The 17,202-nt window shown below is 41.8% G+C and overlaps 1 protein-coding gene across 3 annotated transcripts in view; it reads left to right on the top strand.

The window, feature by feature from the left end:
- LOC121550311 (EGF-like repeat and discoidin I-like domain-containing protein 3) overlaps positions 1–17,202 on the top strand; it is a 301,126-nt gene that overhangs the window by 60,179 nt on the left and 223,745 nt on the right. For 2 of the 3 annotated variants that reach the window (XM_041862525.2, XM_041862527.2), the window contains one exon: positions 15,209–15,235. In XM_041862525.2, coding sequence (XP_041718459.1) covers positions 15,209–15,235 — 27 coding nt within the window. The remainder of the gene's footprint in view (positions 1–15,208; positions 15,236–17,202) is intronic. The other variant, XM_041862526.2, reaches the window with a different exon arrangement.

Genomic DNA, 17,202 nt, shown 5'->3' with positions numbered 1-17,202 from the left:
CCCCTACATGCTGTGGAACAATCAAGGGGTGTTTGAGCAAGTAATCTGTGGTTGTAGATATGCAGACGTATAAATTGCCCAATTCTGAATTAAAATATGCATAGATAAGTATCAATTTGCATTTGACAAATGATGGCCTTGTCCACATTACATACCGTTAATGGTAAACATAATGTTTTTGGCTGTAACATGTTACTTAGATCACTATTACTTCCACTGCTTTGACAGATAGTGTACCATTACGCAAAATGACATGGCATGAATTGCACAAGCCGTTTTTACCAACAGTGATTTCCCATTATTTTATTTATTTTATTTTACCTTTATTTAACTAGGCAAGTCAGTTAAGAACAAATTCTTATTTACAATGATGGCCTACACAGGCCAAACCCAGACGACGCTGGGCCAATTGAGCGCCGCCCTACGGGACTCCCAATCACGGCCGGTTGTGATACAGCCTGGAATCAAACCAGGGGGTCTGTAGTGACGCTTCAAGCACTGAGATGCAGTGCCTTAGACCACTGCAGGATTAATACTCATTCAAAGAAGAATGGGCAATTACAGAAAATAGGAACATGCTTACTGTGAGCTCTGAATAATCATATTCAAATCACTCGTAGTCAGATTCCTTGAACAATCTGACAATCATGGTCTCAGTGGGAGATAATTTGGTAAATCCAGGCAGAGCAGCATGTAGCTAGCAGTGGATCAGTGCGATAACAGCTTTTGGATGGCCTCGGACTCATAAAAGAACCACATGACTGGAGTTTCACAGCCCTACTGATACCCTGAGAGTCAGCCAGAGGAGAGAGAGCTCTGAGCTTCTGCCCAGAGGTAGTAGATAGGGGGGACCACACTGATGTTGGACCATCTCAAATCAATCAGACCTGGCCCACATACAGTACTTTCAAATACTTGAGATGCGCTTTCTTGCCTGGTACAATAGAACAAATCGAATAGTCCCAGAAGTGCAAATTCTGTCCACTCTGCACGCTGTTCATAAGTATAACCAGTTAACTGTAGAGTACATCTTAAATGGACCGGTGGTACATTGAGGCATAAGAATTGACTAGTAATTTATAAAGCAGGGCAACGATGACCTCGATGAATAACTAATGCATTATATAATAACTGATTAAATCCTTGGGCATTGAGAGCTCACAGTGATGTTTGAACAATGCTGAGCAGTGATGTCGTCGAGGGGTAATGCATATCACTCCTGCTGTGTGCCCTACAGCCCACGGCCCAACGACAAGTTCACAACCAATCTGGGTAATGGATCTTATCTCCATTTAGCAGTGTGGCATCAGGAGTGACAGTGCTGTCACCACTAATGCTGGCAGCCCAGACGCCACTCTCAGAGGTTGACAAATCCTGTTTGTGTCTGTCTAGTGGCCTAGTAATAAATCTAGGACGCTAGAACTTGGGTTGGAGATTTCGTGGATCTATTGGTTTAGCATTCCAGTGTTGCAGAAGGCCAACTGACGTAATGAATGGGTGTCTGTAATAGAACTGGTTTGTTTTGCAGTGAGTACACTCGTTTTTATAATAAAAGCTATATAATGCATCCATATAACTGTCTATGAATCATTGACAGATGTATGTTTTGATTTATGTAATGCGGTGAATGTGCATCAAATAATATTACTTGAATTGAATGCTTTGCGTTTACTGTGCCATAAATATATTATAAAAAATGTACAGTATATAGAGAGAGACAGATGTATATTAAAATGTCATCGCTGGAGATGGAGGCTTGTCAGACTATGAGCGGCAGGTAGCTTAGTGGTTAAGAGCGTTGTGCCAGAAACCAAAAGGTCGCTGGTTCTAATCCCCGAGCCGACTAGGTGAAAAATCTGTCGATGTGCCGTTGAGCAAGGCACTTAACCCTAATTGATCCTGTAAGTTGCTCTGAATAAGAGCTAAATGTATGAAATGACTTCTTTTTTAATGAAACCTCCCCTCATGTGGTACTATGATTGATGCTCACAGGGAAAGAACAGGCTGTGAACTTCTCGATTGGTTTGGTTTGGCTATTGTATGAATTCCGAGAATGGACTTCCCATGGAACCATTCACAGTAGGTAAAGAATTACATATGCAATTACATTGGTAAAGAATTACATCAAACCATGACATTCCCAGTATAATTCGATTATGTGAAGTATTTTTTCCGGGAAATTAGAGTGAGTGACAAATATCGGCACAACTCCAGCAAAAAACAAGAAGTATCTACTGATTAGAGTAGATTCAGCTCTGGTTATGATTGGCTCGTCCAATCACAGTCACTCATTCCTCTGCCAAACACCTGTAATTGGACAAATAGATCAGCCAATTAGTGAGGCATACATGAGAGGAATTATACAATGCATTGGCAAATGACGAAGATGGTTGAGTGGTTAAAAAGACCACCTTGTTGTGGGTGGTAAGCTAATATAATTATTTATTATAACTTTTTATGTGACATAATCTTCAAGGGCAACTGTATTGCTAGATTTAATGAGCAGAAAATAAAGATTATTCTCTCTCTCTGTTTCTCCCTCCCTCTCTCTCTCTTTCTCTCTCTCTATCTCTCTCACCCTCTCTGAGAAGCAACTGCTCATCTCACATACATCCTAGATATCATCACTCCTCCATTGTTTGTTCCATAATATAACAATCGGTGAGACTTAAGAGTGGGTGGGCTGAGCAGTGAAGTGACTGAGTATCAGTATTGGAAATGGCGCCAGAGAAGATGGCTGCCGTTTTACAGCCCTCTAACCAATTGTACTATTATGTGTGTTTTTCCGCATTATTTGTCATTTATTTTGTACATAATGTTTCTGCCATCGTCTCTTATAACCAACAAGAGCTTCTGGATATCAGGACAGCGATTACTCACCTCGTATTGGACGAAGATTTTTTCTTCAACGAGGCGACGCGACGGATATCCTACAGACACCCGACAAGGCCCAAATCCCGTCATTCGCGCGAGGAAGAGACGGAGATATCGTGGGCGTGGGTCGGGGTGCCTTGTAAGGATCCGGCAGAGTGAGTAAACTGCCGCTCCCATCAATCCTATTAGCCAATCTTCAATCATTTGAGAATAAATTGGATGACCTAAGATTACGGTTATCCTACCAACGGGACATTAAAAACTGTAATATCTTATAATTCACCGAGTCGTGGCTGAACGACGACATGGACAACATACAGCTAGTGGGCTATACGCTACATCGGCAGGATAGAACGGCTGACTCCGGTAAGACAAAGGGTGGCGGTCTGTGTATATTTGTAAACAACAGCTGGTGCACAAAATCAAATACTAAGGAAGTCTCAAGGTTTTGCTCGCCTAAGGTAGAGTACCTTATGATAAGCTGTAGACCACACTATTTACCAAGAGAGTTTTCATCTATATTTTTCATAGCTGTCTGTTTACCACCACAAACCAATGCTGGCATTAAGATTGCACTGAATGAGCTGTATAAGGCCATAAGTCAACAGGAAAACGCTCATCCAGAGGCAGCACTCCTAGTGGCCGGGGACTTTAATGCAGGGAAACTTAAATCCGTTCTACCTAATTTCTACCAGCATGTTAAATGTGCAACCAGAGGAAAAAAAACTCTAGACCAACTTTACTCCACACACAGAGACGCATACAAAGCTCTCCCTAGCCCTCCATTTGGCAAATCTGACCATAACTCTATCCTCCTGATTCCTGCTTATAAGCAAAAACTAAAGCAGGAAGCACCAGTGACTTTCAAGTTAATAAAAAAGTGGTCAGATGACGCAGATGCTAAGCTACAGGACTGTTTTGCTAGCACAGACTGGAACATGTTCGGGATTCTTCAGATAGCATTGAGGAGTACACCACATCAGTCACTGGCTTCATCAATAAGTGCATCGATGATGTCGTCCCCACAGTGACCGTACGTACATACCCCAACCAGAAGCCATGGATTACAGGAAACATCCACACTGAGCTAAAGGGTAGAGCTGCCGCTTTCAAGGAGCGGGACTCTAACCCGGACGCTTATAAGAAATCCCGCTATGCCCTCCGACGAACCATCAAACAGGCAAAGAGTCAATACAGAACTAAGATTGAATCGTATGACAACGGCTCTGACGCTCGTCGGATGCGGCAGGGCTTGAGAACTATTACAGACTACAAAGGGAAGCAGAGCCGCGAGCTGCCCAGTGACACAAGACTTCCAGACGACCTAAACCACTTCTATGCTCGCTTCGAGGCAAGCAACACTGAAGCATGCATGAGAGCACAAGCTGTTCTGGATGACTATGTGATCACGCTCTCCGTAGCCGATGTGAGTAAGACTTTTAAGCAGGTAAACATTCACAAGGCCGCAGGGCCAGACGGATTACCAGGACGTGTACTCTGAGCATGTGCTGACCAACTGGCAAGTGTCTTCACTGACATTTTCAACATGTCCCTGACTGAGTCTGTAATACCAACATGCTTCAAGCAGACCACCATAGTCCCTGTGCCCAAGGACACTAAGATAACCTGCCTAAATGACTACCGACCCGTAGCACTGATGTCTGTAGCCATGAAGTGCTTTGAAAGGCTGGTCATGGCTCACATCAACACCATTATCCCAGAAACCCTAGACCCACTCCAATTTGCATACCGCCCAACAGATCCACAGATGATGCAATCTCTATTGCACTCCACACTGCCCTTTCCCACCTGGACAAGAGGAACACCTACGTGAGAATGCTATTCATTGACTACAGCTCAGCATTCAACACCATAGTGCCCTCAAAGCTCATCACTAAGCTAAGGATCCTGGGACTAAACACCTCCCTCTGCAACTGGATCCTGGACTTCCTGACGGGCCGCCCCCAGGTGGTAAGGGTAGGTAACAACACATCTGCCACACTGATCCTCAACACGGGGGCCCCTCAGGGATGCGTGCTCAGTCCCCTCCTGTACTCCCTGTTCACCCATGACTGCATGGCCAGGCACGACTCCAACACCATCATTAAGTTTACCGACGCACAACAGTGGTAGGCCTGATCACCGACAACGATGAGACAGCCTATAGGGAGGAGGTCAGAGACCTGGCCGTGTGGTGCCAGGATAACAACCTCTCCCTCAACGTGACCAAGACAAAGGAGATGATTGTGGACTACAGAAAAAAAAAGAGGACTGAGCACGCCCCCATTCTCATCGACGGGGCTGTTGTGGAACAGGTTGAGAGCTTCAAGTTCCTTGGTGTCCACATCACCAACGAACTACCATGGTCCAAACACACCAAGACAGTCGTGAAGAGGGGACGACAAAGCCTATTCCCCCTCAGGAGACTGAAAAGATTTGGCATGGGTCCTCAGATCCTCAAATAATTATACAGCTGCACCATCGAGAGCATTCTGACTGGTTGCATCACCGCCTGGTATGGCAACTGCTTGGCCTCCGACCGCAAGGCACTACAGAGGGTAGTGCGTACGGCCCAGTACATCACTGGGACCAAGCTTCCTGCCACCCAGGACCTCTATACCAGGCGGTGTCAGAGGAAGGTCCTCAAAATTGTCAAAGACTCCAGCCACCCTAGTCATAGACTGTTCTCTCTGCTACCGCACGGCAAGCGGTACCGGAGTGCCAAGTCTAGGTCCAAAAGACTTCTCAACAGCTTCTACCCCCAAGCCATAAGACTCCTGAACAGCTAATAATGGCTACCCGGACTATTTGCACTGGCCCCCCACCCCATCTTTTTACGCTGCTGCTACTCTGTTAATTATTTATGCATCGTCACTTTAACTCTACCCACATGTACAGTGGGGAGAACAAGTATTTGATACACTGCCGATTTTGCAGGTTTTCCTACTTACAAAGCATGTAGAGGTCTGTAATTTTTATCATAGGTACACTTCAACTGTCCAGAAAATCACATTGTATGATTTTTAAGTAATTAATTTCCATTTTATTGCATGACATAAGTATTTGATCACCTACCAACCAGTAAGAGTTCCGGCTCTCACAGACCTGTTCATTTTTCTTTAAGAAGCCCTCCTGTTTTCCACTCATTACCTGTATTAACTGCCCCTGTTTGAACTCGTTACCTGTATAAAAGATACCTGTCCACACACTCAATCAAACAGACTCCAACCTCTCCACAATGGCCAAGACCAGAGAGCTGTGTAAGGACATCAGGGATATAAATTGTGACCTGCACAAGGCTGGGATGGGCTACAGGACCATAGGCAAGCAGCTTGGTGAGAAGGCAACAACTGTTGGCACAATTATTAGAAAATGGAAGAAGTTCAAGATGACGGTCAATCACCCTCGGTCTGGGGCTCCATGCAAGATCTCACCTCGTGGGCCATCAGTGATCATGAGGAAGGTGAGGGATCAGCCCAGAACTACACGGCAGGACCTGGTCAATGACCTGAAGAGAGCTGGGACCACAGTCTCAAAGAAAACCATTAGTAACACACACACATGGATTAAAATCCTGCAGCGCACGCAAGGTCCCCCTGCTCTAGCCAGCGCATGTCCAGGCCCGTCTGAAGTTTGCCAATGACCATCTGGATGATCCAGAGAAGGAATGGGAGAAGGTCATGTGGTCTGATGAGACAAAAATATTGCTTTTTGGTCTAAACTCCACTCGCCGTGTTTGGAGGAAGAAGAAGGATGAGTACAACCCCAAGAACACCATCCCAACCGTGAAGCATGGAGGTGGAAACATCATTCTTTGGGGATGCTTTTCTGCAAAGGGGACAGGACGACTGCACCGTATTGAGGGGAGGATGGATGGGGCCATGTATCGCGAGATCTTGGCCAACAACCTCCTTCCCCTCAGTAAGAGCATTGAAGATGGGTCGTGCCTGGGTCTTCCAGCATGACAACGACCCGAAACACACAGCCAGGGCAACTAAGGAGTGGCTCCGTAAGAAGCATCTCAAGGTCCTGGATTGGCCAAGCCAGTCTCCAGACCTGAACCCAATAGAAAATCTTTGGAGGGAGCTGAAAGTCCGTATTGTCCAGCAACAGCCCCGAAACCTGAAGGATCTGGAGAAGGTCTGTAAGGAGGAGTGGGCCAAAATCCCTGCTGCAGTGTGTGCAAACCTGGTCAAGACCTACAGGAAACGTATGATCTCTGTAATTGCAAACAAAGGTTTCTGTACCAAATATTATGTTCTGCTTTTCTGATGTATCAAATACTTATGTCATGCAATAAAATGCAAATTAATTACTTAAAAATCATACAATGTGATTTTCTGGATTTTTGTTTTAGATTACGTCTCTCACAGTTTAAGTGTACCTATGATAAAAATAACAGACCTCTACATGCTTTGTAAGTAGGAAAACCTGCAAAATCGGCAGTGTATCAAATACTTGTTCTCCCCACTCTACATATTACTTCAACTACCTCAACTAGCCGGTGCCCCCACACATTGACTCTGCACCCTACTGTTATTTTATTTTACTTCTGCTCTTTTTTTCTCAACACTTTTTTGTTGTTTTATTCTCCTTTTTATTAAAAATTAATGCACTGTTGGTTAAGGGCTGTAAGTAAGCATTTCACTGTAATGTCTGCACCTGTTGTATTCGGCGCATGTGGCCAATAACATTTTATTTTATTTGAACAGCTGGAAGCCATGCGGAAACTAGAAGCAGAGGAGTCATGCCCATAGGGGACACAGGGGCAGATTTCTCCTGTTTAAAAAAAATATTTTTTGTTGTTGTTTCTCTGTAATACTTACTAGGCACCTAGCAATTTTATTAAGTTGGCTTTAGCTAGCCCAGATAGGTTCCCAATCTCCAAACCTCATAACTAGCTACCAAGAAGCCATTTTAGGCTATTAATCAAGTTAGAGTAGCTAGCTTGTCTAACTATCTTAGCTGGCATGCCTGCTGGCAAGGTTGGTAGACCTAGAAAATACATATGATTCACTGCATCTCTGCTAAAATCTGGGTAAAAGATTGAAAGGAATGTGAGTCTTATTCATTACATTTGGTAATTGCCTGATTTTCAAAAATCAAAAATAACCACCAGTCAGGAGGATACAGACAGCTCAAGAGGTATGCTTAGATATGCAGAAAAATATACTGTACATAAATTGGAAACAAAATAATAATCCTACACCATGATTTCTTCCATTCATAAAGTGTGTAGGGTATGGCTCATTGGCATAGTAGATTTAGCGTGGTAAACAAGGAAATTATTAAAGAGTTTATTTTAGTTGTACAGAATGATTGTCAAATAGATAAATCGCCCTTAGTCTGCTCAAGAAGCAACATTAAAATGTTCCGATGATAATACCCACCAGAGGGTGAAATCATCTTGAAAAAGTTTGGTTGCAATCAGGACTAAAAGATAACACCAACATCGGCGCTATGGGGCGGTGAATCGGTGGTGGATGATGGTTGCAATTGAGATCAGCTGTGCATTTGATTTGAGCCCATATTGATGGTTTAATTAGATATCAGCTAGTGATAATATAGTGGCCATCAGTGGTTGCAATTGGCCCAACATTTTCAAACAATGTATTTATTTGCCTCAGAAAATATATGCAACAGTTGGCACGAGAGCAGATCAGTTGGGCAGATCTCCACTGAAAACATCTTCCCTAAGCTATATGTAAACTGAAGTATACACTCTTAGAAAAAGGGTTCCAAAAAGGTTATTTGGCTGTCCCCATAGGAGAACCCTTTGTGGTTCCAGGTAGAACCCTTTTTGGTTCCAGGTATAACTCTTCTGGGTTCCATGTAGAACCCTCCGTGGAAAGGGTTCTATGTGGAACCAAAAATGTTTCTTCAAAGGGTTCTCCTATGGGGACAGCCAAAGAACCCTTTTAGGTTCTAGATAGCACCTTTTTTTCTAAGAGTGTATGAAACAAATGTTAGGCCTAATGTGCAGCTCTTTTGCATAATGTTCATTATATTTCCATAACTCAGCACACATAATGATAGCACATTGGTTTATTGCACACAGTGGTTGAAAGGAAGTGAGAAACAATTAAGGACAAATAGAAACAAAATACAATGCAAAGCAAAGCACAATAGACCCATGAGTGTGCAGTTGAAGGGAGTCTGATCTGGAGCGAGACACAGCCAGATGTCTCAGATCACGCAGCCTTAAATCACTCTGACATGGACTGTTAAGTTTTTATAGGAGAAATTGGCCAGAATGTCTGCTACAGTGAAAACAAGTGTACTGCAGGAACCCAACGCATACATACTATTTTTCTCAGGAGGAGAAAATAGTTTGGGATGGTGAAGCATCCTAAAATGGTTGCTAAGAACTGTATTTTCATAGGATTTTTTTTATCTGAAACTATCTGAAACATCAGTTTGCTTTAATACCGACCTATGATTATTGCAGTTTTAATCAGTGTTGACATTTAGACTTTTTTTTTTTTATCTGGCAACTTCTTAAGTATAATACCGCCTTTAACATGTCATCAATTTTGACAGGATACAATAATTTCAAGTTGTATGACTGATAATGCAATAGTCATGTTATTTTCTCTTAATAAGGATTTGCAAATTGTAAGGAAAGTGCAGTTGGAACTTTTCCCATTATGGTCAAGCCTTTGAGTAGTTTTATAATGTTGTCAGCATTGCTTGAGTTTATTTATATTGTGGTGCTAGGGAAATGACAACCAAACCCTTATGCAAGCCTTATTTCATAGAATCGTACAGTGTAAAATGTCTTGCTGGAAGCCATTTTTACCTAACTATGTAACAAAAAACATAGTATTTATCAACAATATACAGAAATGTTTGGAGGCATTGGGAAAATAAAATAATACCAATAGTTCATTTGAGCGTTTGTTAGTTCTCCAATTTAAAAGAATGTTTGTTATGCCCCTAGTCCAAATTGTATTGAGCTGAGCAAAGTCAACAATATGTTTTTCTTGGCAAGCCACAATAAAATAACATTGCAGAGAATAATTCATCCTCATCCAACTAGCTCCAACAACAGCATACTGTATGAATGATCATACATACTGTAGATGTACTCGTACACACATACAAATGCACACACACACACGCACACACACAAGTCTGGACCGCTGGCCATGTTTTTGTGTGTGCTATCCAGGACAATTCCCCAGTGTTGGTGGGCTAGTCACAGACAAAGATAACATTGGGCTTACCGTCATCTTTGGAACACACACTTGATGTTGGAGGGGAAATTGGCCTGGATAATATATCATGGGAATAGCCCATATCTGTCTGTCTGTGTGGGTGTGGGTAAGTGTGTGCTCGTGTGTGCATACATGTGCACACTTATTGGTCCATAGAGTGGGTAAAGAGTAAGCCAAACAAGGAAACCGTAATAAGAGAACTGTGGAATGTGTTTGTTCTCTTGGTCTTGGGATCAGAGGAGTCCTCTGGTGCATGGGACAAATCCATGAGGAGCTTCTTCTGCCAGACATATTTCTCACATCAAGATTTAAAGAAAAATGTATTTGTCACATTCTTCATAAACAACAGCTGTAAACTAACAGTGAAATGCTTACTTAGGGGCCTTGTATAGTTGTTTATGGATGTTCATTCGTATGTGTGTGTTTTATAGTGTTCTTATGTGTGTGTTTTTATGCATATGTGTTTTATGTCAACTCTCAGCTAACAGATGAGCTGTCATAATACTGTAATCACCGCTATGACACTGTCCAGATGATAAAACATTAGAGGAGCCATGAGTTTTTCCAGACCATATGACCTCAACAGGCCCTAGTCATGAGTCATGTGTGTTTAGATGGACTGATGAGAAAAGTAATTTCATTAGCTTGGTAATGTGCAAGGTATTAGAAGTCTTAGAGACGTTTTTGCATCTGTCTGAGAAGTTACGCATGTTTTTAGGACAAGGGCCCCTCCAGAGAATATTGGCAGAGATAATGTTGATGTTTGGTTCTGAGAAAAGGAAATTGAGTTTGTTCCATGCATCTCTCTCTCTCTCTCTCTCTCTCTCTCTCTCTGTATTGTATTTGGAAAGAGAGGACTTGGCTAAAATGCTCAACAGGCTTTTAAAACACATGAAGTATCTTTATATTCCGTTAATTTTGTCCTCCAAGAATGGCTGAATATGTCCAGTCTGTCTCTGATTTCATGCACCTTGGTTGGAATGAAATGTTATTTACAGTGGACAGTGAAAAGGAGACTAGATACAGAGATGTACTGTATACAAAATATGCAAATGAAAAAATAGATGACAAAATTCTTAACTTGCTTGAAAACCAATAATTTATTTGGCCAATATGATAGCCAACTAACTCAACTCGAGTACAAAGGCAAAAATGCCTATACAATTGACAGTAGGCCTAGCAATAGAATAAACTCACACAACTGAGTATATCTGGCAGAGCTAATAACTATAGGACTACTTAGAGAAACAGCTACCATGAATAGGGAGAAAGGACCTGCGCTAACCTGGCATAAACCATTCACAACATTTCATCGATAATACACCGTCTAACTTTTCAATGAACAGACTGATAATAGGTTACACTTCACAGGCAATGCTATTGCACACTTGACATAACAATGGCCAACAATTAACATGTTCATCAATTCAAATACATGATTTGCATAAACATTAGTGTTTCTGGTAAACAACAAAAACACCCACTAAATGCAGAGCCGGCCCTAGGCATAAGCGACGTAAGACTGCTTAGGGCCCCGCAAACAATGTTTGTAGCTGAAATGTGTGGAATGGAGGCAAATGTTGCGACGTCGTCACAACTTTGAATACTGATGTCAGCATAGCCCTGATTCTCTCTCTCTCTCTCTCTCTCTCTCTCTCTCTCTCTCTCTCTCTCTCTCTCTCTCTCTCTCTCTCTCTCTCTCTCTCTCTCTCTCTCTCTCTCTCTCTCTCTCTCTCTCTCTCTCTCTCTCATGAGCACCTTACCCTTCCATTATGCACATTTGTCATTAGTATGCAGTGTTTAAGATGAAAATGTGCACATAAAATTGTATCATAATTCGAGAGGCCTCTCCTTATTATTAGACAGGCCCTCAACCCCTGAGAAATACAGACATACTCACCTTAGATTGCAATCTCATGTTTACATCACTAAAGTAACAGAACATGCATTCTATACACCCAGCCAGGAGCAGATTGTCCATCTGGCAATTCTGGCAAATACCAGATGGGCTGAAACATTTTCTAGTTGTGTGGGCTTGTTGAAATTGACACACACAAATATTTGTTTTATATAAAAATACAACAATGAAAAATGTGGCATGGCCGGCAGCTATGATTTTTGCATACTTTCTCTGTTATACTAGTCTACACTGAACAAAAATATAAACGCAACATGCAACAATTTTTTTTTTACTGAGTTACAGTTCATATAAGGAAATCAGTCAATTGAAATAAATAAATTAGGTCCTAATCTATTGATTCCACATGACTGGGAATACAGATATGTATCTGTTGGTCACAGACACCTTAAAGAAAAGGTAGGGGCGTGGATCAAAAAAACTGTCAGTATCTGGTGTGACCCCCATTTGTCTTATGCAGCGCCACACATCTCCTTCGCATAAAGTTGATCAGGGTGTTGATTGTGGCCTGTGGAATGCTGTCCCACTCCTCTTCAATGTTGCTGAATATTGGCGGGAACTGGAACATGCTGTCGTACACGTTGATCCAGAGCATCCCAAACATGCTCAATGGGTGCATGTCTGGTGAGTATGAAGGCCATGGAAGAACTGGGACATTTTCAGCTTCCATGAATTGTGCAAAGATCCTTGCGACATGGGGCTGTGCATTATCTTGCTTAAACATGAGGTGATGGTGGCAGATGAATGGCACAACAATGGGCCTCAGGATCTCGTCTCTGTATCTCTGTGCATTCAAATTGCCATTGATAAAATGCAATTATGTTCATTGTCCGTAGCTTATTCCTGCCAATACCATAACCCCATCGCCACCATGGAGCACTCTGTTCACAACGTCGACATCAGCAAACCGCTCTCCCACACGACACCATACATGCTGTCTGCCATCTGCCTGGTACAGTTAAAACTGGGATTCATCCATGAAGAGCACACTTGTCCAGCGTGTCAGTGGCCATCGAAGGTAAGTATTTGCCCACTGAAGTCAGTTACGACGCCGAACTGCAGTCAGGTCAAGACCCTTGTGAGGACGACCAGCTTGTAGATGAGCTTCCCTGAGATGGTTTCTGACAGTTTTCACAGAAATTCTTCGGTTGTGCAAACCCACAGTTTCATCAGCTGTCTGGGTGGCTGGTCTCAGATGATCCCGCAGGTGACGAAGATGGATGTGGAGGTCCTGGGCATGCGTGGTTATACGAGGTCTACAGTTGTGAGGCCGGTTGGACGTACTGCCAAATTCTCTAAACATTGTTGGAGGTGGCTTATGGTAGAGATATTAACATTAAATTATCTGGCAACAGCTCTGGTGGACATTCCTGCAGTCAGCATGCCAATTGCATGCTCCTTCAAAACTTGAGACAGCTGTGGCATTGTATTGTGTGACAAAACTGCAGGTTTTAGAGTGGTCTTTTATTGTCCCCAGCACAAGATGCACATGTGTAATGATCATGCTGTTTAATCAGCGTCTTGATATGCCACACCTGTCAGGTGGATGAATTATCTTGGCAAAGGAGAAATGATCATTAACAGGGATGTGAACTAATTTGAACACATTTGAGAGAAATACGGTTTTTGTTTATATGGAACATTTCTGAGATTTTTATATTCAGCTCATGAAACATGGGACCAACACTTTACATGTTGTGTTTATATTTTTGTTAAGTATGTAATGAGCCGTTGGCTGATCAGTGGGCAATGGCCGGCCGGTCATGCAAACTCGCATTCGAAATGCGCACCGGCCATTACGAGGGCATTGACCTGTATGTCTCATGGGTATTAGCCTACAACTGTGAAGTTCTTTTAGGACATTACATTTACTGTTGGATGAATACATGTCTAGTAGCAGTGGGTATTGCATTTGAAGTTAGCAATCTATATAGTTAATGTGTTTTGAGTTTCCACTTCCTCAGGTGTTGAAACCCAAATTATTTAGCCTATGATATTAGTTAGTGCACATAAAGATGTATGTTATTCATGTCTATTGAAAAAACGAACATCTGAAGTCCTATTTTGACAGTAATATATAGCAACTATAGTCTAATTGTCAACCCAAAATGATGTGGTAAGTTGGTGGCGCACATAATGATGTTGTTTGGTGTGGATAACATGCCAGGGGCAAATTCTTGTCCCAGTCCGCCCCGCAATACTAGTCTATTTTACATTTTTTGTCATTTAGCAGGCACTCTTATCCAGAGCAACTTACAGTAGTTAGTGCATACATTTTCATACTGGTCCCCCGTGGGAATCAAACCCACAACCCTGGCATCGCAAGTGCCATGCTCTACCAACTGAGCCACACAGGACCACAAATCCATTCAATGCGGCTGATCATTTGGAACGAGAAAGGAGAGAAGAGAACCCATTTTCTCTTGATGATGTCTCAGAGAGATGGAAAGAAAAACAACATGTAGATGTCATACAGTCTGGGAAAACAACACCATTACATATACCTCTTCCCCTTGGTCCTCTGTGTTTGGCTGGGTTTGTGTCTCTGTGTGTGAGGCAGACAGGCCTGCTCTAGTATATGATGGGGCAGAGATAGAGAGCTGTGATAATGATGGGAGACAGCCCAGGCCTCAGCCCTGCCACTCACCCATGGCATTGGAATCGGATTAGGATAGGGATTCAGCCGTGTATGCCTAGCAGAGTAATCCTACTGTACACTGGTCCAGAATGAGGAGTCCACATTAGTCAGAGGCCACTAACCAGTCTTTAAAAGCCACGGGCTGATGGGGTTTGGTCAAGTACTTGCATTTCATGATGGCACTGTGTACAAGTAGGCTTTTCTGTGGTTCTGTGTCTGGTTGATTGTCACCAGCTAACCTGTTCAATCATACATTATGCATGCATACTATTGTGTTCTGATGAAAAAATATATTGTGTCTGCAGTGTTGGTTGTACTGTACATGTGACTCAAAGTGAGATTATTAACTGAGTGTTTTAGTCATTCATCCATCCATCCATCCATCAATCAAAGGATTAGTCAATTATTTGATAAATTGAGTTTATTGCAAATGCAAAACATTCAGTGTTCACAATGGAGTTACACCATTAAATCCTTTAAAATTACCTCACAATAAATTAACTGGTCTCTCTTTCTCTCCTTTCTCCCTTCCTCCCCTCTTCCCTCCCTCTATCTCTACAGCAGCAGATAGTGAGGAGACTTCAGCAGGTGGGATATTTCTACACTTGGTAACTTGTGTTCCCCTCATTTGTGTGTGTTTGTGTGTCTGTGTTTGTGTGTGTGTGTTCTACTCATCAGCAGTACAATCATATGACCGTTCCTGTATCCATTCAACAGCTTTCTTACTCTTTCTCACTCTTTCACACTCTCAATTCACACACACACACACACACACACACACACACACACACACACACACACACACACAATGCAGTAACACCAACTCCCATTCAAGATAATACATAATGTGGTGTAACAACACACACACACACACACCGCACACACACACAGAACCATGTCGTTTTCAAGACCTTATCCCACCCTTCTCCTTCCTCATTGACTGGTGTGGCTCCTGCTGCATTGATTGATTGATCATGCCTAGTCAGCACTCTTAGGTTGACTGATCTCCAAGTGTCTTCCTTTTTTTTGTTAAGTCTTCTAAACTTTTTACCCCTTTTCTTTTTACAAGCTTAGATCATCACTTTTAGTGCCTCCTTCTTGTCTTTGAACCAATCAGAGACATTTGCTGTTCTCCCTTGCAACAGCAAATTTCACTTAACATTGATCTTCGTTGTTTGTCATTGAACGAGAACTCGAAACCACATTGGTCCCAAACACTGCCAAAAATCTAAACAAGTCAACAACATTTGATCACGCAAATATGAATGAAAGAATTAAACTCATGTTAGCCTGTTTCTTATTGAGTGATCTGTAATTGAGTCAATGTGAAAGTAGTGATTCTTCCATTAGATAACCTTTTTTGAGAGTCCTCTTCTATAAATAAGCCTCAATAGGCATTGTACACATTTTTCTAACTTGAAAATAGTTATGAATCAGGGTAGTTAGTTAGTGGAGAACTTTCCATCCCTGTAGCAAGTTCATATCTTAGCTTAGCTCTGGTTAGTGTACTTCCATAAGCACTCTTCCCCAAGGAGCTGGCTAATGATATTTAATTAACTTACTATTAGCATATGGTGCACAGCAGGGTTAAGATCAGCACAGTTGATTATCATAAATGCCCTCCAATGCAGCCTCTGCTGCCTCGGAAAGCATGTTTAGCAATCACATGCAATTTCCAGTTACCCTGAAAGTAAGGAACTTCTCAGAAAAGCTTTTTAGAAGCTCTGTAAGAATTTAATGGAGCAGTTAACAAAAGAATAACTGAAATATTATTTATTGTCATTTTAGACAGAAAAGCCACATGAATTTCACATGATCTTATGTGAAGTTAATGTGATAACATATGACAACATTTAAAAGCAACATGTGATAACATGAAACTACACTTATGAAAACATTTGAGAACGTGAAAATATGATCTCATGTGAAACAAATGTGACAACATTAGGATGCAACATCTTTACATGTGATACCATGAAATTACACGTGACAACATTTGAAAGATTTTCACATGTGAAACTGCACATAGCACGTGTTTTTTTTAAAGGGAAGTAATGAAATGGTTTGGGGGTTTTAAGGTAAGTGGTACACTGCTCAGCTAAAATAGTGTAATCATCTTTAATCAATATTATTACATTTGACATGAGATTTGAACTCACAACCTCTAGATTTGGGGTACACTGATCTTTCTGCTGTGCCACAAAGTCTGTAGCAGTCTCAGAAGTCCCCTACATATTCATTCAAAAGAGTGCCATATTTTAGTTATCAGTTAATCTAACTATTATCTCATCATTGATTTCATTGACTTATTTCAGCAATTTGAGGGTTATATGTATAGTTGTCTAAAGTTGGCATATTATTCTGTTTTAATGTTACTCCTGAATCACTATGATAAATATAATAGTTGTACTTGAGTGTATTTTTAACTAAATTGAGATTTACTTTAGTAAATCCAAAGGGTAGGAATACAGTTGAAATCAGTTATTGATACAGACATGGTGGCGTAGCAGGAAGCTCTGAATGCCGTGAACCAAGAGGTTGTAACTTAAAATCCT

This window comes from Coregonus clupeaformis, chromosome 18 (genome assembly GCF_020615455.1).
Source record: "Coregonus clupeaformis isolate EN_2021a chromosome 18, ASM2061545v1, whole genome shotgun sequence".
Taxonomy (NCBI): domain Eukaryota; kingdom Metazoa; phylum Chordata; class Actinopteri; order Salmoniformes; family Salmonidae; genus Coregonus; species Coregonus clupeaformis.
The sequence above is the reverse complement of the archived record's forward strand: the minus strand, read 5'-3'. Positions and strand labels throughout refer to the sequence as shown.